The 25,896-nt window shown below is 37.8% G+C and overlaps 1 protein-coding gene across 1 annotated transcript in view; it reads right to left on the bottom strand.

Annotated features, from left to right (window-relative positions):
* LOC134668655 (uncharacterized) overlaps positions 1-25,896 on the bottom strand; it is a 282,363-nt gene that overhangs the window by 197,005 nt on the left and 59,462 nt on the right. Inside the window, exon 4 of the mRNA XM_063526097.1 lies at positions 22,670-22,781. Coding sequence (XP_063382167.1) covers positions 22,670-22,781 — 112 coding nt within the window. The remainder of the gene's footprint in view (positions 1-22,669; positions 22,782-25,896) is intronic.

The raw sequence follows: 25,896 nt of genomic DNA, 5'->3' as shown, positions 1-25,896 counted from the left end.
GAGTCGTGGTCAGTGGAACGAAGTTTTTTTGTTTTATATCAACGAGTTAGTGTAGCCGAGCTCATGCAATGACAGAAATAATTAAATTACACACAAACAACCACTTCCACTGCTCAGGGATAAATAATAACAGGCATAACATATCCCTGCGCCCGATCAAGCTGTATCTCCGATGAGAATCGGGATAGCGAGGCGATGGGCAGTCGCTTATACACTTGTCTTGTTCTCTTAATCAACAAAAAATGCGAATCAGAAAGGTACAGAGTGTATTATGTACAGGCCAGTATGTTGTCGCAGGGCTATAAGAGATTCCACTGCGAGTAAAATAACGATAGTTGCTGAAAAAATTTGAGCTGAGGTTTCTAAGTTAAAGGGCAAACATTACATTTTAGTAATAAAGGGCCCATAAAACTATTTAATAATTTGGTATTATAGACCTTTACGCCCATGAATAAAGATAACTGCGGAAAAACTCTTAGCGTAAATGCTTTCAAATTTAAGGACATTATAGTAATAAAGGTCCCAGGAAACTTTTTATTTGATATTATACACCGCTACGTCCATGCTATTTGTTTTGAATTTAGAGTTTAGAAACTAATTGGTGGTAGTAAAAGACACATTATCAAAACATAATATTAAGACACATTAATATTAGAAAAGTCCTGTACAACCTGGTTCGCTTCATATACTTATGGTAAAATCATTTTTAGGGCGGGTTGTAAAGGGCAAGTAAAATAATATCAATACTAAAATATGTCCTTTATGACCATCTTGACCATACGATATGAAAAATCATCAAGAAAAATAAAGGGCTTAAAGGACAACAAAAGACATAATGTGAGTCATTTACAACAATATTTATATTTAGCGGTAACCTTTACGATAACATCTATGAACATGTAATTTTTATAAATGTCTGTTCATTTACGGTCTCTGAGCTAAGGTGTTTTTGCAAAATCATAGTAAAAAATTGGATCGTGAAGGCAACTTTTTAAAAGATATCGAAATTTTAACTATGCAGGACGAAAGCGCTTGGAATTCTGAATAAAACTGCATATATATAGACGGTCAAGCAAATCTTGTCAGTAGAAAAAGGCGCGAAATTCAAATTTTCTATGGGACGCTGTCCCTTTGCGCCTACATTTTTCAAATTTGCCGCCTTTTTCTACTGACAAGATCAGCTTGACCAAGTATAACTAATTTTCGCCAAAATGTCCTTTACGCCAATTGAACCCAAAGGTATCGATAGGTATTATGAATGTCACAAATTTTCCTAAAATTAACAATATTTTTATGTACCTATATACAGAATATTCTGAGGTATAATAATATTATATTACTTTTTTTTTTTTATTCACGGGTATATACATCCCGGTCATTTGATAGGCGTGCGTGGGGATACAGATCCAACACGTAGAGGCCCTTTGGAGAAGTTTGCTGTTATGTAATACACCTGCTAGAACCCATTCACGGGTACAAATAGATACCCGTAAATCGGTCCCAACAGGCGTAGGGGCTATTGTAAATATAGTGGAGAAAAAGTGCTGCTTATGGTAATGAATGTTGGCTGGTTAAAAGATTGGGCTATTGCTGAGAGGTCCGGACACCTGCCATAACAATGTTAGTACACGTTATCGAGGCAGGTGGTGACTCGCCGCTTACTAGATGGGCCCCTGAAACTGCCGTCGTAAAGACGACCAGGGGCAACACCGGTGTGAGCGACTCAGGGGTGTCGAGAGGTGTGCGCCGCTTTCTACCCAGTGGCTGTTACCAGCCACTGTGCCAACTCGCGTCTTATGCATCTTTCACTTCCACCCCTGGAGCATATAGCTCTAACGACTCCTCTCTGGACGGCCAATGAAGGCAAGCCAGAGCTGAGAGTCCTGTGGGTCCCCTTGGGGTCCACTCCGACCGACGAAGACACGCCGGAGACGGAGACCCTGACCGACTCTCGGGAGCACTCGGGTCCGTGGGGTCGTTACTCCCCAACAGCTCGCCACAAGCTGCCCTTTATATTATATTATTATACAGAATATTCTAATAAATGTATTGACAGTACGCTGTTATTATGTAAATTTAATGAAATTTATCTCTAAGTAAGTCTCTATGGTTCATTTTATATATTGCTTGAATAGCCCTCTTCTGGAGAACAAAAATGGTATTTAGAGTTAGACGAAGAAAAGTCTGCAGCGGATTTGATAGCCCACGCAGTGCAAGTGTTATTTTAAATGTCAAACTTCTATGAAATTATGAGTGTAAATAATACTTGCACTGCGTGGGCTATCAAAATCGCCTAAAGACTTTTCTTAGTTTAACTCTAGTAACTATTCGGTCGTATCAATGTTACATAGTATCTGAACGGTTGCTCCTTCTGTCTTATGATGACATAATGCTATGGCAGTTATGAAAATATATACTGATCGAGTTGTTTACACATAGGTTAGCAAACGTTTTACTCACTGTAAAAGCTGCAGAACTCAGTCTATTTGAAATAGCAGAAATATGGGGACCCCACTTGAGTTTAGAATCTAGAGTTATACCATGAAAAACTGTAGGTACTATCAGCCAATCGTAATATGGAGCGCTTCAAAAATTGGCAAGCGTCCGACCTCCAACGCGTCCCGCTTGGGACTGAGCGGTGAGATGGCAGCGGGGGCGCGAGTAAATGGTGCCGTGAATTCGTAAATTTCGAGTTTAAAGTTATATGTGTTACGAAATTAACAAGATTAAACCCGACGGACATTACATCTTTACAGACGTTTATTTTGATGTGATTTTCAATACATAAAGTAGTATAATATTTAAATGAAATGAGTTTTAAGGTGGAAAATAAGGGTATGTTTGGATTTTTTTTCTATCGAGCGAAGTTTGTCCAATTATGTTACGAGTACCCGACGTACTTAGATAAAGGTCTCAAAAACAACATATATTTTTTTCACGTGTTTAATCTTTGCCGTTTCTTAATAAAATGGCATTAAAATTACGTTTCTAAGAGCTTACCTCGCCTTAATCGATGTTGCTTGCAACTTTGGACTCCCACACACTCTCATACAGTCAGCAGCAGAAGTTGCTAAGCGGGCCAGGTTTTCAAAATTACCTTGACACACTCTTATTCGCTTATACCAAGAAAGTCGCGTCAAGATCATTTTGAACACCTAGCCCGCTTAGCAACTTCTGCTGCTGACTGTACAATGTACACTGTACCAGGTATAGGTTAGGTAAAGGCTTTTGAGGGTCACCCTTTACAGATATTTTTCGGAATGTTAAAGTCATCTTAGGTGCTAAAATATGTACTAGCGATAGCGTGCTCTTATCTAAATTCGTACATGCTCTTGTGTGGATGAGTAAAAATAACAAACATATAGGTACATTTTGCCATTTAAATATAAGTCGAATCCTTGAAAAGGTGGAACAGGAGCACCTTGGCATTTTGAAACTAGAACAACTCTTCAACGATGACATTGTGTAAAGTTTGATGCTACAAAGTACTTAAAGTTTTCTTTCGTTGACCGTAGGTGTCCGTGAGACTTGCCCAGGTGAGGAGTCTTGAACTGTGTTATAATAAAGTTCGAAAATAACAATATTAGAAACGACAAGACGTTGTTGCCGCTTAAATACTCAGATGCTGGGTGGGATTGTTTGAAAAACGTTGCGCGCTCGGCGCGTTTTCTATACTCGCAAATCGCCGATGTGAAAGGGCCTTACATGCATACTTCAAGAAAAATAATATACTCGGTGGCCAAAAAATTTGTGCATTCCCCTTGCCAGAGAGGTTTTGGGATTATGCTGAGCAACTTTTACCATGGGACCAACCCCTGTATTTTGCAATAAAAATAAAAAGTTCAAGATGGAAATTTTGAAATGATACATCGGTTTATATCTGCCACCCTTTCTATAGTAGCGGCTGAGCATTTTCAGCGGAAAATGCTAAGCGGGCGAGGAGATCACAATGAACTGAACACATTATTGTTTAGAAAATAAGAGCGTGTGAAGGTCATTTTGAACACCTCACCCGCTTAGCTACTTCTGCTGCTGACTGTACCTACACTCTGTATCTTTAGGTATATAATAAAAGTAAACAAATAATCTGTATATTTTCGAATAGTTATAACATTTGTTGGTTAACCAACCAAATAACAAAACAGCCTGGATCTGTCACTGAACGACGTGGCTTTAACCTACATTATTTGATCAGGTAATGTTTTCATCTACCCTTAACTGGCTTAAGGAGATTTTTAGATACAGACTATAATTGTGGTTCTGCCCTATACGTGTTTTATCAAAATGAACCCCCTCGATAATCCGATAGGGGATGATCAATGACAAATTACCGCATGCAGAATAGGTCAAACGCGATCACACGGCATTAAGCATGATATTTTAATGGCCGCTGCAGTTGAACTAGGTCACCTGGTTTCTGAACTAGAATACTATTAAAGTGAAATTAAATGGAGAGCAATATAAAGTACTAAAATATATACAAAGATATTCAAAAGACCGGTTTGCTTAGTTAGTTTATACCCTGTCTACGAAGTTCGCAGATAAAGGTTGGAACCGCGGTAAAGGCAAATGTTTTTGTGATGTATATTTTTGAGTAAAATCTCTGCACACCTTACTAGCAAGGTGTGCAGAGTAATTTAAAGGGCGACAGAGAGGTACTCGTATGGAGGAAAAAATGTTTCACAAGAGTACGATACATATAATGACTTTATTAGTGAGTCCTCAAGTGTCAAAGATTATATTCTAGGTTCCGCTAGCAATATAGCATCCTCGTGGCAAAGAACCCTAACAATACCTACTAGAAAAAATCAGTTACGTACAAAGTATAACAAAGATTGTATTCCCCAGAGGCCGGATTGTATGCCACTCGGACTCCAAAATTTTTCTGTGATATTGTAGTACTAACGAATAATTGACCTTTGTCAGACCTTAGCGTGTTGCAATAATATTTACAAATAATCAATTATCTGGACCAAAAGTGGTTCTAGTTTCGATTCGCTCGATTCCTGTGAGCAGTTGGAATTAGAGTCCTGTCCAATTTTCCACAAAGAGGACGAAACTACAGCCAGAGATATATATAACTCCGTATAAGATAAATAAAGTCTAAGAAAAAAACGTGCCTCGGATGTCAAGCAAAAGTCACTGTCGAATAGATGGCGCCATATACCTTTGGCCTATTGTCGTTTAGATGGCGTTGGCGACACCGTTTGATATTTAACAATTTTAACACGTATCAGTGAAAGAACATGGGTCATTGTGGAACAATAAAAATTAATAATCATATATCCGTAAACATATTTTAATTCATTTATACATTTTCAATTTTATTTTAAGTTTTAATCGTGTGTCGATAGATGGCAGTAAATGTACCGTGACTACAAAATTTACTTTGACAGGACCCCTCTATACTATCTATTCTTTTTGCTACAGCGTAATGATGAATCAAGTGTCACCGCTCGAGCTAGTTCAGTTTTGTGGCAGTTTTCCTGTTCAGGAAAGGCAATTGCGTTTTAAGGTCTAGCTTTGTAACGGTCTGAGGTTCATAATTCTGTATTTTTTGTGAAAGGAAACATATTGGTAGAATTTAATGATGTCTGAAGAAAAACCTACACATCTAAGCGACGCATCACAAAGCAACTAAATCTTGGCGAAGAGTTTTATAAAACCTTTCTTCAATGATGGAGACATTTTGCAAGATAGACAACGATATAATTCAGTCACATTTCACTTAAGTGTCACGCCTAAAATGGTAATGGTATGCATCTGAATCTTCTAAGTACCTATATCAAGATTGAGTCCCTAAAATAACGAAACTAACCAGTACGCAATAAACCATTCAGTCTAAATTCAAGTTCCGTTTATGACTTAAACACATGGCACATAACAATTAGAACGGCACTATACAGTTCCCCAGCAGACGCGGAATATAGGCCAAACTGCTATAAAATGGTTTAACTATGTGCGTCCATCGATTGTAGGGCATTAACTATGTATTGCAGCTTACATTGCTGCTGGGTTATATTTTGTAGTTCAATACCCTACTGAGGAAGAGTATGTCTATGTATATGTGTGTATGTAAGTAAGAGTATTTTGTGTAGGTATGTTTTATTTAGGTATTTATTTATACAAGGAATCCCAAGAGCTACGAATGATACATTTAACATTTTAAATAGCATTGCCAATTACAGGAACTCGCAAATAGAATTATATGTATACCTACAATTTGTTTGTTTATATGTGCCTACTCATTTACTTTGAGACTTCGTATAGCAGCACAGTCGGTGCAGAGCTAGCTTAGACGGATTCTATAAAAAAATTCAAAAAAAAGCTTTTTTATCTGTACATTACAACACTAATGTTTTGGGCTATTCGCGATAACAAACTACAAATTTGCGCCTTTGCATCTGAAACAAGTAATACAAGTTCGTATTCGATTAGTTTTGATTGTGGAACTCAATATCTTTATTTTCCGTCGCACATTTTAACATTATTTTTTAAAAGTACTGTGAAACAAAAGCTTCTACCTAAAACCAGGAATATGAAAATAGTTTTCCGTTAACATGCCTTTTTTGCTGTGAAATAATTTCAAGCGGTCTTCATACGAAGATTTTATTAAGAAATGTTACAAAGTAAGAACGATAACACTGTTTGAGCTAGATTCACGAGGCTTTTAGTGTAAGAGAAAAGTTACCGTTACTTTGTAACCCTCATCACAAGATAATCTGATAGTGGAAAAAATAGGTTATCAATTTTTCAATAGGTTTTGATATTTTATTATGGATTTTCATCTATCAGATTTGAAGGTTTGTATACTTATCTGCAATGTAGTGCCGTAGTGCACCTTTACTTATTCTTACTAATTCTTGGTGTATATTATATATGTATTCATGTGTCCTCCGTCTGTCTGTTACCAACGAGTCCTGAGCTATTTTGGACATATTGCTCGAAGGCAGCCAGATAACCTAGAGAAACTGGTTGCTGTTGGAAAAGTGGATGGCAAGAGGCCGAGAGGACGGTCACCCACCCGTTGGTCCGATCAAGTAAGGAACATAACATGACTTACTGTTACTACTGCCCTTAGACAAGCCGAAGACAGGGTGAAATGGAAGCAGCTAGTCGAGGCCTCGGTGAAGGCATTTCAAGACAGGCACGACCTTCAGTAATGAAGAACACAAAGAAGAAGAGTCCTCCGTTTATGGCGTTTTCCAATAATTGACCACTGAGCCTTCCAAACAATAGGCAGGTACATACTCGTATCTGGACCGTCACACGACTGATACGGGCATGTCAACAATTGACAAAGGTCAACGATGATTGACGTGGAAAAGCATTTTGGTGTAAAAGCACGTCTGCTATACCTAGAGTATAGGTATATACCACGCGTTCGCCTGTAAGGAACACAGTCAGTGTCAAATATATAATATATAAGACTAAGCTCCACGGTAAGGTCAAGAAGGCTTGTGTTGTGTATATAGTATAATATATAGCGACGGGCTGAGAGGCCAAACACATCTTTGTTACCATAGAAATACATGTAATGTTAACGTGTTAAAATAAACATGAAACGTTTGTGCACCCATCTAAAGCAGTAACGAATATTTGACGGCATCAATTAACACTACAATGTAAGAAAAAATACGGCAAATTGTTGAGCAATTTTAGACAAAAACAGCATTAAATAAAAAACGACTATAATGGCTACATTTTAATGATTTTAGTAGTACGTTTACCCAATTTCATTTGAATTAGAACAAATTTACTTAAGTAATTGAGTATCAAACTATCTTCTGACAGTTCAGCTTAAAAACATCGAAATGCCGGGACGTGCCGCTAGCCAGCCTCGTGTTCCAAGTCGAATGTAAGAACTTCGCTTCGCTTCGCTCGCTCGTTCGATAATAATTGTGTGTAGTTTTTGTAAGGTTTTTTTTTTAATTGAAGTAATTATAATTGAATTCTTAATGAGTATGTATGTATTATGAATAATTGTCCTAGTATACACCTAAGCGACTTGGTTTTTATTGACTGTAATGCTTAAATATTTTGTAAATAATATATATTTATTCCATTATCTTCATCCATTCCTTTCATCCATTCATCCATTCCAGGTCCATTATCTGATTTATTAGTCGCAAAAACAATGGAGTGAAAACCGATAACAACGCTTTCCAGCTGTCATCGACAGTACCGGCTTCAATACAATCGCGAGCTTTTGTTTGTCAATAATGAAAACTACATTTTGAAAACGGAATTGTTGAAACGACGTTCTAATGTTTTTCTTTAAAATTCAGGTTACAACGGCACAGCTGTTATCAACATGAGGGTCTAAGGATCCCGTCCATAACCGCGAAAATTGAAGTTCGCAAATAACGGGCACTTTTCTGTGCCACTCTAATTACGCCTTCATTGGAGTAAAAGAGAAAGATCCCCGCAATTTGCGAATTTCGGTTTTCACGGTAGCCCCTCTGTCTTGTTAGTAAATAAGAAATAACTAAGTCGTATCGCACACGAAGGATTCCTCACCATTACGCAAAAACGGTAAAACATATTTATTGTATGGGAGCCCCACTTAAATATTAATTTTATTCTGTTTTTAGTACTATTTGTTGTTATAGCGGCAACAGAAATACATCATCTGTGAAAATTTCAACTGTCTAGCTATCACGGTTGATGAGATACAGCTGGTGACAGACAGACGGACAGCGGAGTCTTAGTAATAGGGTCCCGTTAACCCTTTGGGTACGGAAACCTAAAACCGAGTGAGGAAAAAGAATACCCTCAGCGGCGAAGTAAAGAATAGTGAGAATTTTCAAATTAAAATCAGTGATCAGCGCCATTTTATTCCACTAACATAAACATTCATTCAGGAAGACACCTACTCGTTTCCCGCCATTACATGGTTTCTGCAAATGTTAATGTTTAACTAAAATATGATTATCGGCAAATTGCACATCGAATTCTTCTAATAGTTATTCGGTATAACGTAAAATATCTACTATTTAGTTTACTTTGATTGGTATTTATGATTGAGCCATTTTAATATATAAGGAAACAAACATAAAAGACAATACAATCTATTTTTAGGGTTCCGTACCCAAAGGGTAAAACGGGACCCTATTACTAAGACTTCGCTGTCCGTCCGTCCGTCCGTCTGTCCGTCTGTCCGTCTGTCCGTCTGTCTGTCACCAGGCTGTATCTCACGAACCGTGATAGCTAGACAGTTGAAATTTTCACAGATGATGTATTTCTGTTGCCAGAATAAAATAAAGATTTAAGTGGGGCTCCCATACAGCAAACGTGATTTTTGACCAAAGTTAAGCAACGTCGGGCGTGGTCAGTACTTGGATGGGTGACCGTTTTCTTTTTGCATTTTTTTCCGTTTTTTTTTTGCTTTATGGCACGGAACCCTTCGTGCGCGAGTCCGACTCGCACTTGCCCGGTTTTTTATAACAGGTACCTAAGGTACATTTATGCGTACTTGTTAAAAAATGTCTCAACTTTTGCTTTGCTTATAAGTTACTTACTTTTACTTTATAAGTTACTTAAGTAATTAGTTACTTTTGACTTGTATGCAGATCAATTATTAGCAATTAAAACCAGGACTAAAAACGACAGGCAATTTAACCTAATGGTTATTATACTTACCATATGTCGTCGCACCAATCTGATAATAGCACCTGAATATAAGCCATATAAACACAATCCACGAGATCACTATAGGTCCATCCTGTACCATCAACTCCATCACAGATCGATACACTTACACACCAAACTTGGTACCAAATACCATGTAAATATAACCAAAGATTGTCCCAGTCCAGTATTGGTTTGCACACCCAAAAGAACCAACGAATCCTCTGCCACAGTCCAAAATGATAACCAAGGAATTGTTTTTAGCACCGCATGCCGGACGCGTGAATTTACACTGAATGTATACAAAAGAGCATGTGGGTAGGCATTAAAGCCGGGTCGATGTCATGAGTTGACTTTAGAGACACGCGCGTTTGGCACATGCGCGAGCGGCGCGATCCAATTGAAGATTTATAAAAACTCTTTACGTTAGTAATTACTAAAAAGTCTTAGGAACTTTGTTATTTTGAACACATTTTTATTTACAGACTTATCTTCCTCATATACCAAAAGTCTATTAACAAAATGTTTTTTTTTTCACAAACTACGCTCAAAAACGATTTTAAATATTTGTTTACATTATAAACCGAAATATTTTGCTAAAAACGTAACGATCGATATATAGATCGTTGATCTGTCCGCGCCGAACTCATCGCCCCGACTGACATCGCATGCGCACTGTACCGCACGTGTGTAGGTACAATACTTCTTTAATGATAATCTAAAATAAACACACCTCCCATGGAGTTATAAAAACAAGCTTTCTTATTCTAATTTTAATGGCTCAACATTCAAGTTCAAACATTTGATATTTATAGAACACCTAAAGTACGCCCTGTACGGATATGATGGTAGTTCTTGTCTACGTGACAGCGTGATAAAACGGTGACCGTCCTTGTCTATCCCACGGTGTAAAAAAGTGACAGTTATTTTATCACGTGGATAAATATAGATAAAGCCATCCATAATACGCCGGCTGGAAATATGAGCATAAGTTGGTATTTATTTTCAAAACTGGTTGAAAACAGAGGACCTACCGCGAATATCGAAAAGTCGATGTCTTTATATCTAAATATTGATAGAAGAACGAACGTACGATGTAATTAGATAATACTTTTAGTCTAGTGACCTAACTGCTTAAAGATTCATCGCAATTCGTAGTCATATCTCTCGAAAAAGAAATAAGCAATGTTTTTTTCCATGAACGTGTGGGAATGGTAACATTCTAACATTGATACATCTGTTGTTTGGACAGTAACAGCCAACAGAAGCGGAAAACAAAATAGTTACAAAAGAAAACTGTCTACATTTATTACAACTTACTGATGAGGGTAACCACGATTGTATCGCGGCACAGAATAAATAATAGTACTAGGTACAGAAGACTTACTCTCGAACAAAACGCGTCTGTTACGATCAGGACAGATATGGCCTTATGGCAAACCCCAAAATTGGGGTCGAACGGATGTACTTTTAGCTACCTGTAGCAAAGCGACAAAATCGCGGAGTGAGACACGCCTGATCGCGGTTAGTTAGTACACTAGATTTTGCCCGCAACTTCGTCTGGGTGGAATTAGTGACAGCAGCTAAAGTAGGTATAGCGCCTGGATAATGCTTATAGGAATCATTCAATTCGCACATTGCTTACTTCAATTATTAGGCAATTCATTAACTCTTTCAACCCCCCTTTGCAAGTTTGCACTCTCTTCAGGGATAATTTCCGACATAAAAACTATCCTTTGTCCTTCACCGGGACTCAAACTTTCTCTATACCAAATTTTAACTAAATCGGTTCAGCGGCTTAAGCGTGAAGAGGTAACAGACAGACAGACACACTTTCGCCTTTATAATATTAGTATGGATTTTAGTCTCTAGGTCAGCATATTATATTTACTTATACAGTTTAGTATTTATAAGCTATAGTGTATAATAGTTGCTACCGAGTCCACGGTTCTTTCATAGATTAAAAACTTGGCTACTAGGTATCATCTCTTTTATTCACCGCAACGCAAAGTTCAAGGAAGTGGCTGGGAGTTTCTAAGAAGAGTTCAGAACTATCACCGGGAATTTAAACTTGTAAATCACTTATAAACTTTGCTTCGATGCACTGAATATGAAAAGTTTTATAGTAGTACACGTTACGTTTTCGATGTAGTTTAAAAATTGATATAAAATTTCTCGATATAAAGTCTATTTCTTTCTTTTTTGTTAAAATTTGTATATATGTACGTACAACGTTAGCGTAAATCGATTGACTCGTTAAGTCACCAACTAATGTGAGCTAAGAGTGCGCAATAAACGAGCGTTTTATGTTGTACATGTGCTTACTAGAAATAATAGCTTTCATTGCTTTTTGTATTACAATCTTTACTATAAAACTTTTTCTAGAAAGTACTTTTAAGTATTCTTAACTATGTAGGATAGATTTACAAATGTTAACATTTTTTCGCTTCCTCAGGCATACCATTGTTATCACACAATAACGTAGTTTCACTAGTATAATAATGTAGACTTGAAGAAAAATTGCTAACCCTTTACCACATACAGAATAAACTAATCGGCCGACTCATTAAGCCACCAACTAAGGTAACCTAAGAGTGCGCAGTTAAAGAGCAACCGTTTGATGTTTGCATCCGCTTGAAAGAGCTCGCCAAGTGTGCGCAACCCTTTCGAGTGAATGGCCCTCAAAGTTGGAGATAGGGGCTTGCATTGCAAGTCTGCGAACTGGCGATTTTGTGTACTTACTTTTAAACAAGGGTAAAGGATTAATGAGTGGTTTTTGCAATTTAAACTTACTGCTCGTGTACACTAATTGGAAAATTGTATGGAAACTCGTGTCAAGAGTTCATCTTGTGAACATGACCTTTAAATAATTAAGTGGACGTTTCATAAAGGTAAAGATGTTTAAATAATGTGGCATTATTTAAAAAAATATATTTAATTAACGTTTGGTACGGGTGCATAAAAATAATTTGGTAAATAGAAAAGAAAATTAGTCTTGATCATTTCATTATCTTACAAAATAATGAGGAATAATTATAAAATAGTAGATTTATAAAGGTATATTAGGTACGTACACGAAGTGTAAGTGCTCAAATATTTCTACAAAGAAAATAATAATCATCATCATTATTTTATGCGGCATAAAAAAATATGGATTATCGAAATATACGTATTCATAGACAGACGGATACATCGAAGCCCGGGTGCTCAAAACTGTTTGAAGACGACCTTAAACTCAAGGATTTAGAGTGTATAATTCTGTATACAGATATTATTTAAGTAGCCATTAAACAAAAAGGTTCCATGAAACCTTTTTCCAAGATATTTATTACACAAATCTGCCTACACACGAGAAAAATAAATATTCATCATTGTTTATCTCATAGTTAGCCCCAGGGACCCGAGACGATCTTGACCTCTGTGGAAGGACGTTTAATACCGGATCATAAACAGGATGTTAGTTCAGTCCTTCTAAAATAAATAAGCATTAGCACAGGAACATTTTCATTAATAGGATTCGTGTTAAGGACGGAGGCTGGCCTTGAATGAGCGCTCGGAACTAGGCAAGTGAGGCCTGAAATACAGATTACAGTAAATGTTATTTTCCTCATCTCCTGATCAGTGTTGCCAACTTGGCATAAATGATGCCAGACCTGGCATATTTTCACTCGCTTTGGCACCAAAATTTTCCATTTAGCATCTGGCATATTTTTTAGCATAATTTAGTTTAAGCCAAGTTTGCACCAACTTGGCAGCAACAATATGCGCCATCGCCTTATGTGGTTCATATTTTCATATGAATTTTGACTTTTGCGGACGGATGGACGTCAACGGACTATATAAAGTTGGTCAAGCAGATCTTGTCAGTAGAAAAAGGCAGTAAATTTGAAAAAAGTGTGTGTTTTAAGTGTCTAATTTCAAGTGATATTTTAGCATTTTTTTAGCATAGGTGTTTCAAAAATCTTTGGCATAATTTTGGCATAATCTAGACATTAGTCTAGCATTTTTTCAAAATCCGAGTTGGCAACACTGCTCCTGATAGCTTCGGAAGTAGGTAGTTCAAAACAAAAACGCCGTAATACGCCTTAATAACGCCTTCCAACTACATAATAGGCAGCGTTCTCGACTGTCTCCTAGGCATCTTCAATGATCGTCTACTTGCCCCAAAAATAGAAGATATTTATCAAGTAGTGATCAGCTACAGTTCACATGGCTCTCCACACCGACATGGACAGAAACAGCTGGAGAAAGATAAAAAGATAAGAGAGAAAGGGATACAAAAGGGAGGTCACGAGTCACGACCTCACGACCCTCAATATTGAGGAATGCGATGCAAGGAGGAGGAATGGTCGGCTGGTCAACCTGTCCGTACATGTGTGACATATGACAAGATAGACGATGTAAGCGCAACCATCCTACCCGTATTTTTGGGGAAAACTGGTTTTGACCGAGGGCTTTCGGAAAACTAGTTTAATTAAATAGAGAAAACGCGTTTTCCCTAAAAACGGATAATATTTAACGGTAACATATATGTATCAACAATTAAGAATTAACTTGCATAATATATGAAGCTCCAATTATTAATACCTCCAATTATAAAATATAATAGATACAGGCGTGGCGTAAACTCAGCAAAGTTCTGAAACAACATCAATCAAGACACTTGGGAAGGCATAATTTAATAAGAACACACACGTGATGTTACTGCATAATACTATCCACGAGAGAGAAGACTTTGAGATCTAGAAGACTTCATTAGACGAAGTTGTCAATGAAAGAATTTAATCGGTAAGTTAAACGTGTAGAAACTATACTCAAGGGCAATGCAAGTAGCCCGTTTTCATTGTTGAGGAATGTAAAGCGTGGTAATTTAGGTTGACTATATTTTAGAATTAATTCGATTAAAAACGAAATAAGTTTGTCCCAAGAATTGTGCAAAACTATATCCAATATATTTTTATGATAGACTAGCAACTTTTCCTGTCAGGTCAGACTACAGTCATCCTTCGCTTGCATTCTTACCATGACTTGGGGTCAGCACAGCATGTCCTTTTCCTCCATACCTCTCTGTAGTTCTTCATCACTCACCTTTTTTCTTTTTATATCATCTCTCACACAGCCCATCCACTTTTTCCTTGATTTTAGTTTCTTTTTACATCTCTCCACATTCATTCCTAATGTAATGAGTACAGCACGAATAGATATTTATTTTGAACAAGTGCGATTCTATAGAAACGTTGCTAACCCACCCTAAAGGTTAGCGATGTTAGATAACACAAAACTGAGTTCCAATGTAATATTCAGTCCCCGTGACCGACAAGTTCCATCAGAATTTATATTTGAATAGAAAACACAAACTTGGCGGCGGGGAGCACTAAAATCTTATTCAATCTATACGATTGATATTTGCTGTTGACACGCGGAATAACTGAATATGTATTTGACAGGCTTTGTAGCAGGAAAATAAACAATTAACTTGGCGTTTTATGAACAACTAGACGGGCCCGCAGCTCCGCTCGCGTAAATGAAACAAAGAGTTCGTCTTATGTTTAGTTAAATACCGACATTATTATGTATTCAACCCTGCCATGGTTTAAAACTGTGATAGGGATTTCTTATTTGTAGCCGTTATTTGGATAACTCAATTCGCAAATTTGTCAAAAGATGATGTTATTTGATAAAAGGCAAGATTGTATTTTTTCATCTACACGTATTTATTTAAAACTTGTTTCTAGATAAAATTATTATTTGTTCTTATAAGCCTAGTTGCAAAAACGTTCATTAGATTCATTTTCGCCTTAAGACGAATATGGACGACCACCGCCCTTAAATCGCCTTTTCATACAAACATAGGTAGTCTAGTCCTCTCGGTCTTGCGATAGCTCTCGCCAGTCGCCATGGCCGAGGTTGAGCAGGTCTTGAGCAACTACGTCGTTTCAGCGGTACCTAGGACGTCCACTCGGGCGTCTCCCATTTTGTTGTCCCAAGTACCTGCGCTCTCTTCACGGCACGATCCTCTCCCATTCTCTCTAAGTGTCCGAGCCACCACTGAATTTAGCCGCTTTTGTCTCTCAATATTTCGCTACTATATCGGACCACATCCTTATTTCTATGGCAACAAAATTATATTATGATATTTGGCTGACTGCTGACTGTATATTTGCTTATTTTTATCAGGTCGCTCAATAATATCTGAACATGCACTTTACTCTACCTACATAACTTACTATCAAAGTTTGTATTTTTGGCCCATATCAGCATTCTTAGCCCGTTCCCCGGACGAATGGAAATGTTTGCCGAAGCCGTGAAAGTCAATCTGAATAATATAACTCAAAAATAAATTTAAAACAACAAAATACAAATTGATAACAATAATATAGTAATTACTTTGATTGATAAGAATAATAAGTCATATATGACATAAATCACTCGTATGGGCTCTATAGACTAAGGTTAAGGTTGGCAGCACTTTTTATTTTACTTCGTGTAAAAAAACTCAGAAATACCTGTATACCAACATGACAAACATAATTTAGTTTACTTTAACTTACGGATTTTTTGGTCTACTCTGTAGCACCGCCAAACGAAAGCAACCGAGAGTTGCCGAGAGATGGCCGAATAAAGTTATTTTGAAAATTTCATTTGCTTATTGTAAATTAAATACGCATCGAAAGCGAAAAATTTTATGTTCTAGTTATATTCTCATATTTAGATAATAGATTGGAACAGTTTTTTCTTATCATACGTGCGTCGTATTCGAGAAACGTGTCAAAAACTTTTTTAGAAATTTGTAAGGCGCCATCTCGCTTCTTCTCTCGTTTTTTATCCCGTTCTGGTTTTTCAATTTTATATATATGATGATATTTAATTAAGAAAAATCTTTCAAAGATACAATAAAATCCACAGAAAAAAACTTGTGCTAAAAAAGCTATGTGGAAAGGAATAGGTAACGCTATACGGATATTTGTCGTATTATGGTATAATCTATTCTATGTACTTATAGATATTAACTAATACAACGCTGAAATTCTAGATAAAATAGCTTGCGTAATATTATGTTGTTATGTCAAAAATTCTGTTGCGAAAATACCTTTTGAAGAAGCGTTTAACACGGGTTTTTGTTCACAATTTCCAGACACGACATTTTCTCTATCGCATCACTATAACCTCCAAACTTTCGACCCGCACACCAATATCAGTTAACTAGGAAACCTACCCTGTGGCACAACTTTCCCGAGCAACCTAGCGTACCTAGCCAACCTTGCCCCATATTCCGCAGCCAGGGGCATTTCGTATAAATACCTTATATTTCAGCGCGACGGTTCCCAGTCGACTTGTAAATAATTCATAACGTTGCCTGTAGGTAACCCATAATAAATATAGACAGGATACTGGCAGTGGGAATTTTATTCTCGTTTTACGCAGATCGGAGTAACATTAACATCGAATAAATTGGTAACAACAATACTTGTCCCAAAATATATAAAAATACAGATCGATTCAAATTCTCATATTGCTATTTGTCCATATATTTAAATTGTCTATCACCTGTTAGTGTTTGATCCTTTCGCATTTTCTCAATGGTTAGCTGGAAGAGATCCCTTTTAGGGATAAGTTCGCCTTTGTACATAATATTTTTATTTTTGTTTTGTTTTGTCAATTTCATGTAATAAAGGTCCTGGCCGCGTAGCCAACATGCTAATCGCTTACGCTTCGTAACGATCGAAACGCAACTGTCACTGTCGCACTAATATGAAAGAGTGATAGAGAGACACAAAGCGTTTCGTTATCGAAGCGATAGCGATTGTCACCTTGGCTAGGCCAGCTGATTATGTGCAATAAAGTGACATACATACATACATCAATTTATTAAGTGGGTAAAAAAATCTAGTTACGGAAGGTAAGGCCAGCGAGGGCGAGTCTTATGTGATTATGTGTACCTACTGTTCAAAATTGACATTCTTGACTTAGTTTTACGAGACGCCGCGTTGAAACGACGTCACGTGTCACGTAACGACGACGAGTCACGTGGACATACATTTTAAGAGTCAATCTAAAATAAAACATGGAAATCGTCGTCTTAAAATGTAACGAATTAATGTTTTCTAGAAAAGATTCCTCAAGACTCAAGTTTTAAAATACTCAACCCAATCCTCGACTTAACGACTATCGTAAAAACCTGAGTCCACCCGTCGACAGAATTTATTGTTTATTAATTTATTTAAACTTTATTGTACAAAATATATACAACTATGTACAAATGGCGGACTTAAAGAAAGAATTAGTCATAAAACCAGTACGGTGAGAAGGTATGGTCAGTTTGAGAACGCGGGAGGTACGCAGCGCCCATCCTGGACGAGGAGTATCGAAGACGAATTTACTTTTGAGATATCCAGGAGCAGAATTTGTACATAAAAGAAATTATCCAAACACTGATTTTTTCCATCACTATCTGTGTTACTTTGAGGATAAAGCGCCAAAATAATCTTATCCCCTATTCTCGATTAGTATTTATTTATACGAAGGAATGCCGAAGCTGAAAACAACAATAAATAAATCTCAATCACCATTTCACTTTTACTAGTAACCCGTGCAAAAAGTCAGTTTCACGTTACATTCGATGGCGCTAAGGGCTCATTTAGACGGCACGCGAACTCGTATGCAATTTTAGTTACATTACGGACTGTTGGTTACGTTCAATTCAACCGACCGATCAAAAACCGCAATGTAATTAAACTCGTATGCGAGTTCTCGCATCGTCTAAATCAGCCCTAATTGATACGTCGACGGACCGAGAATAATAGACACGCATTTGATTCCTACCAATTTTATACATTCACTTTTCAGACCAATTATCTTTGACAATTAGTCGGCATCGTTGCCCGGCTTTTGACTTAATTTCATTGCATTTTGTGTCAGAAGTACCTTGACACATAATGTTACGAAGAAAGGACAGTTTTTCAAATTAACTTACCTTATCCCGTCCCAGTGGTCCAGCCTACGGAGGGAAGCTATAGTGGTCGTGTATTCGAATACCAGAAAGGGCATTATTTGTGTGACGAGCACTTTTGAGCACGAATATATGCTTGTACAATGTACAAGCCGTGCAGTAGGGTATGACCGCGGATATATACAATTATACATATCGATATAATAGACAGATACGAGTATGTAACACATTAATAAACTCTCGCGTTTTGTACACATATTTAATTACACAAACGGGTCCACCGCGACCAGTGTACGGATACTGTGAGTGTTGCGTGTCATGCCGTGGACAATAAACATTACACTTTAACGGGTAGCTGCAATTTCTTTGTCTACCCCGAACATTTTTATAAACTAATTTCGGGTAGTTCAGTGTTGCTTTAAAAAGAAACAATTGATTAAATATAAGTTGCATTTAAATTATAATGAATTAATGATACAAGGCCCGTGACACGTGCCAATACCTGCACAGGTGTGTGATATTTCGCAACTCGGTCGCTAAACAAAAGAACAACTATAAATAGGCAAAGGGCGGTCGCAATTTTCATTCATGCGAAGCGAGAGTCAATCTAAAGATGAATGGTTTCAAGGGACGCCCAAAGGCTTGTAAATCTTGCATAACCGAGTAGGACGCGGGAAATGTGAGGATAAGCTGGAAACAGGACAGGCAATCATAAAGGAATATTCCACAGACATTTGTGAAGAAAGGGAATAGGACAAAGATGAAATCTTCACCTGCAGGCGTATTATGGATAGTTTTATCCACGTGATAAAATAACCGTCACTCTTTAACACTGTGGGATTGAAAGTGACTGACACCGTTTTATCTCGCTGTCACGAAGACAAGAACGACCATCATGTCCATGCTGCTGCGGTATCATGATCGCATTTTTATCACTTGTCATGCCATGCGTCACTTTTGCACTTACATACTTGTTACAACAATACAATACAATTTAATCTGGATTTTATATGGATATGATCTGTCAGTGTCAAAAGTGACGTTGAAGAAATGTCAGTGTCACTTTTGACACTAGCTGATCATATCCATAACAAATGCGAATCAAATTCATAACCTGTGATTACAACCAGAATACGCCCCCGTGTGTCTACCCTTCTCTCAAATATTTCAGCTTAAAACGAGCAAAACGACACATTGTTATTGTTTTTTAACCGTTGCAAATGCAAGGTATGAGTAACGTTAAAACCATTCCTGAGGCGAAGCATTCAGATAATTTGGAGAATAACAAAATGATTTATAAAGCAAGTTACTCAACGTTCCATGCGTTTTGTGACTACGGAGCGAATTAACTACAAGCTACAAGATAAATGGTGACAATAAGAATTTGTACAGCGATATTAAGCGCCATTTAACAAGCTAAAGCATTAGAGGTATTCAAAAGTTGGACCAAACTAACTCTACATGGAATTTGGAATGACAAAGTGTGAACATGTCATCATTAATGTCAAATTTCTATGAAAATATGATGTTTATAATGACACTCCTTCGCTTTCTGTTCAAGTTGGTGCAAAGTTAACACAGACTCTTTATACTACGAACTACAAGGATGTTTAGGATTATAATATTTATAATGAGAAATAAATGAAATAAACATTATGCCTTAACTTTCATAATTGCCAGACACCTATTGTTATCGGCCAAATTATACGGCAGCCTTTCCACTAAGATAGAGGAGACGTGCTATTGCTATGCTATATGCTATTGGTTAATTCCTCCACGCCTCATCTCCACCTCAGAGAAAAGACAACCTAATAAGTGTAGGTATAGAATACGCCACTTAAAAAAATATTTTGTGTGAATTTAGCAATAATGTCTTCAATCTATCAATCTTTAACGTCGCCGTGTAGAAATCGCAATGACATAACAGTGATTTACGAACGTGCATGCGCATGCCTCGTCAGCTTTAATAAATAAATCTTCTCAGTAAAAAATATAACGATAAATCCTTAAATCAACGTAATAAAAGCTATTTTTCAGCGTCGGAAATACTAATTTGAAATTTTACGATAATATGAAAGAAAAACTACCGTATAAAGCGTTTTTATGGAGTGAAAATTTTCCAGTCGGTTTGGCAATAGCAGTTCAACTGCTGATGATCACGATGACAATAAACATTATGCAAGTGTTTTAATAGTACATTGTGTATTAATAGCGGTAAACAAGAACTTACGAACGAGTGTGAATTGAAGCCCGAAGCCGAGGTCTTAATTAACACGAGTTCGTAATTCCTGTACCTCCCGTACAAGGGGAATATAAGGTAATTGTCCTTATAATTTGTGCCCTAATGCACCCTTTATTAGTGATAATATGGCGCATATAAGAATATTATTTTTAGCATTTTAAGCCACTACAGGAGGAATTTTTGTTTGTTGGGGTGGAACGCACAAAGTTTGTCATCACACTTGTGAAGAAAAAAAAATGGAAATAAATAAAACTTCTGCCTGATTTCGTGGACATGATGTACATTACAGCCTTAGATGGAAATTTAGGATTTATGGACCGCATCGCCTAGCAAATGTGATCTGATGAAATAGTACATTACGATAGTAGATATCCGAAGTGCCGCTAGTGCGGTAAAGTAACATCTTATGTAGGTACTGTAAAATAATATTTTAACTATACATGCTAATATGTAGTATGTATGAAGTAGTATGTATGTATGAAGCACTGGTGGCTTAGCGGTAAGAGCGTGCGACTTGCAATCCGGAGGTCGCGGGTTCAAACCCCGGCTCGTACCAATGAGTTTGTCGGAACTTATGTACGAAATATCATTTGATATTTACTAGTCGCTTTTCGGTGAAGGAAAACATCGTGAGGAAACCGGACTAATCCCAATAAGGCCCAGTTTCCCCTCTGGGTTGGAAGGTCAGATGGCTGTCGCTTTCGTAAAAACTAGTGCATAAGTCAAATCATGGGATTAGTGTCAAGCGGACCCCAGGCTCCTATGTGAGCCGTGGCAAAATGCCGGGATAACGCGAGGAAGAAGATATGCTAATATGTAGTAGTATAAACCTAACGTCTATGCGTATAACCTTAAGACCTCTAGACCTGTTTCATCGTAAAGTTTCTGAAGGTATGCATAATTGAAAGAAGGGATTCAAAACCCTACGGTTCTCAGAACCCATTTAAAATACAAAAAACATTACGAGCTTATTTGAACTTTTAAAATACTTTCTACAGTAAATTAATATTTAAATAGGAGGAAATGAAAAGTTCTCGGAATGGTAATTAGGGTTCTCAGTGCAATAAGAACTACATTTTACTAGGAGTCAAGGCTGCATTTGACATTTTAAGTCGTGTTATTTAGAGAGTTAATAAATATGTAAAATCAGGGGACCGAGTTTTGTAAAGCGCCGAGTTATGTTTAATATGTATAAAGTTGCTCGTATTATAATTTTAGGCGTTACTACTTGCATTCTATGTGGGATCACAGTGAAAGAATTTTCCTTAGAATGAAACCTACCTAGTTCAATTTGCGTCTTTGAAACGACTCTACATTACCTTTATATATGTATAAATACTACTGTTAACATAATAGAACATGAGAATCGTAAATTAATTGGCATTAGGCATAGTAGGAACAAAACTATACGTCATTTAACTAAATTATTTTTATTCGATCACAACACGTCGGTGATTCACACCGACTGAGTCATCGTAACATAGGTACAACCTTTCTTGAGATGTCTCACGTACGTAATTATGTGTTTCCTGACTTAACATATCAACAATGAAGGTATTGAAGGTACATATATATTATATTACTCACATAACCTTACCTAACATGTAACGAATTAAAGATAAAACGTTTTGTTTTGCAATTTGGTAAAAGACGCGTAATAGGAAAATAAAATACTCCTAAAATGAATTGTCAAGTAATTTTGGGCCACTCTGTAAGAGGCAAGTGGACGATCGATCCTTCTCCTTACATACATAGTCTCCACATTCTTCCTTTTCTATATTTCGTCAATAACACTATCCCCATAGCACGAAAAGGGTTAAAAAACACTATCAATTCAGTCTACTTACCAGCATCGTTGGCGACGACGGTTTGCGCCGGCGCACGCTTCGGCGTGCTGCTGACGCGCGGGGAGAGTTGCGCGCGACGACACGGCGCCGTGCATTCTGGTGGCGACGGCCGCTGGAAACAACACATAGTTGTATAGCTAACTATGATTACATGGGGTTGGCCAGTCGAAGTATTTAGCAGATGGCGCCACTCGCCACCATAGCTTACCCTGTCAATCCCTAGAATTTTTATACCCTGGATGCCAGCCCTTTAAGCCAAATCTCATAGAATAAGGGTAAAGTTATGATGGCGCCACCTATGCAAACCATTGACAGTCGTCAACCGCATTAAACGGGAAGAGTCATATTAAGGGTTTACAGGATATCCTCTAGTCGCCCAGAGGCCTGTAAAAAGGTCTCCCGTTCCAATGTTTCGAATCATTACTTTAACAAATCAAAATTGCATTTGTCTTACAGGTCAATTCGAACGTATACTGACATCAGAATGAATTCTGATGTCAATGTCAGTATACAATCACCTGCGCTCACGGTGTTCCACACTTAGGGCGATACTCGTTTGAACGCCTTGCAAGTAGCAGTAGGTAGTACGGATTAAGGCAATTTTTTTCTTAACTGGAACACCGCGAGCGTAGGTGATTGTACGTTCGAATTGGCCTGTGTGTACGTACGTACTGTAGAAAATAAATAGGTAATAAAATGAGTAGCTCTAAAATAAACGTTTTTTTTAACAGGGTATTCAATTTATTTCAACGAAATTGCACGGTTTAAGTGCAATAGTTTATTTATAGAGTAAATACCTGTTTCAAATAAAACGCTGCATTGAACTCAACAACGCTTTTTAAACACACCCATATGAATTACGTATTTTTAACGTTGAAACTGTTTTTATCGTGAATACTCGATCAAAATCCAACACTGCAATGAAACCTAAAACCCACTGTGTTGAAAATTCCTTTTAGTGGCATTTTGAGCCTAGTAGGTGTTAGTCCCCCAGTTTTCGTAAAAGAAAAGTCGAAGGCAATATACGATGGCACATACGTCCGTTATCTTTTAAAAAGACTCCGATATGACGTTATGAGGCGGAAGGTGAAACTTTCTCAGAAAGGTTGCCACTGACAAGCGTTCCAACAATCCAAATAGCGTGGCTGCAATCCAAAATCGGTCCGTGAATGTCAAAAACGTACAATGTTTAATATTAGGATGCCGTCCATTTGGATGGATCCATTGTAACGGCATCCAAGGCTCGTCAGTGGCCTGCTTAAGGGCCTATTTCCAAAAACAGAATTCCAACTATGAACTGTGATAAAACTTGACTTAGGATTCGTAAGAACTACACTAATTGCAGCCCAATTGGTTGGTCTCTACATGTCCACTTGCTTGTAATATGTACAAGCGCCAAAACTTGCCTCATAGTAACCGGGAATACACAGGCTCAGCTAGCCTACTAGTTTCGACCACAACCGGGTCAAAGCATATTTCAAAGCGCTCCCGGGTCCAAAGATTACAACAATACAAACAGCTCGGCTTAGCGCCATTGTTCCTAGTTCCCAACTGGGAAACACTAGGCTTCTCAGTTCGGTACCTCAGTAGAGAGGTAACAAGGATAAAGTTAGCTGAACCTTTCAGCATAATGTTTGTTTGTGTGTCACATTTACATTGTTTGTGTGTGTGAAAATTTCGAAGACCACAAGTTTTAAAATTGATTGCAGGCAGTAGAAATAACATGAATGATAATGGGGCAAGCAACTGTCAAAGGTTTTTGTACAGTCGCCATCAGATATATCGAAGCGGCCAAGGTGTTCACAATATCTGAACACGCACTCTAACGCCTTGACAATAGAGGCGTGTTCAGATATTTGTGAGCACCTTGGCCGCTCCGATATATCTGATGGCGACTGTACATGGAGCCAGCCAGCCGATGGCTAGCATCCAGGATCCAGGCAATAAAATATGTCAGATAAGTTGGTGTCAGTCATGTGGTCAGTTGTTCGAAGTCAGAAATGTATTGAGAACTTCTTCTATCTAATATGTAAACTAAATATACCTATGAGATGCTTGGGCATAAAACAGTAGCTTCACTGTATTCTATTAAATCCCCACGTGTATCAGCTAACCGTAAAATAATCATAACATAACCCGTACCCTACACAAATACAGAACGGGAGTTATTACATCGACCGTCTATTACCATAGTGATGCGGTTGCCGAAGTGATTTTCCAGGCCCTTAGGGTCACCCCACACGAGCGTCACCCGAATGTCGGCGTCTATAGTCTATTGATTATAGAAATTTGATATTGGCTGAGTGTAATAGCTGTCATAGACAGCGCTTTAATTTTTAGGTTTAGTTCCTAAGTAAAAATGGCCATGTGGCACTAGGCTAGTAGTACGATGGTGGACGTTCGGGCGTATGCGTTTACTTACCGGTGTTATTCGATCTAGTATATTGATTACCTATTTACAAAATTCTTATTTCCTTATAGGGATGGCTCTAAGGGCCACCCCACACTAGCGTTCAGGGTCGGCGTCTAGTCAACTCTATGGTTGCTGCTCGACGCAACGTTGGGGCAACAGCGCAGCGACGCCATTTTCCATAGCGTCGTCTAGACGCCGACGCTCAAAAGGCGATAGTGTGGGGTGGCCCTTACGCCTTTAACCCGTTACCTGCGCTCGTTTTGCGAGTTTATCCGAAAGGAAAACAGTAAAGTTAGAAAATAGAAGGTACCTTTTAGGTCTTTAATTCTGAACCGTTGCCAAGCGATGGACTCGAGCATCCAGTATAACTTTGATATTGAGATCATAATTTATACCTACTGGTAAAACGGTTTTATTAGATTGATATCAGCTGTCAAATAAATAATGTGGCCAATAGCCGCTCCAATATGCACCAAAACAAAGACTGCGCTTTACGAATGGGCCTAAGTCTTGGTTGCCCGCTGCGCGAAGCCACTTGCAGGTCTTACCTCTTGGCAATAAGGTGTACTAGTGGGCAGTTAACAGATCAAAGCCTACCTAAATATTGCTACAGATCGAGGTCATTTTACACTAGTACATTCGACTCTGCTCGTTCGCACAACTTGAGAACACAAGACCAAGAGATAATCGCCTCCCTCACGGCTGGAAGCGTTAGTACTCTCGCAGGCGATTAATTCTTTAGTGGATCAAATGGAAACATGTAGTTCTAGACTATGCGACCTTCTGTTGTATAATAATATGTAGTAGCTTTGTG

Source organism: Cydia fagiglandana, chromosome 11, assembly GCF_963556715.1.
Source record: "Cydia fagiglandana chromosome 11, ilCydFagi1.1, whole genome shotgun sequence".
NCBI classification, from domain to species: domain Eukaryota; kingdom Metazoa; phylum Arthropoda; class Insecta; order Lepidoptera; family Tortricidae; genus Cydia; species Cydia fagiglandana.
The sequence above is the reverse complement of the archived record's forward strand: the minus strand, read 5'-3'. Positions and strand labels throughout refer to the sequence as shown.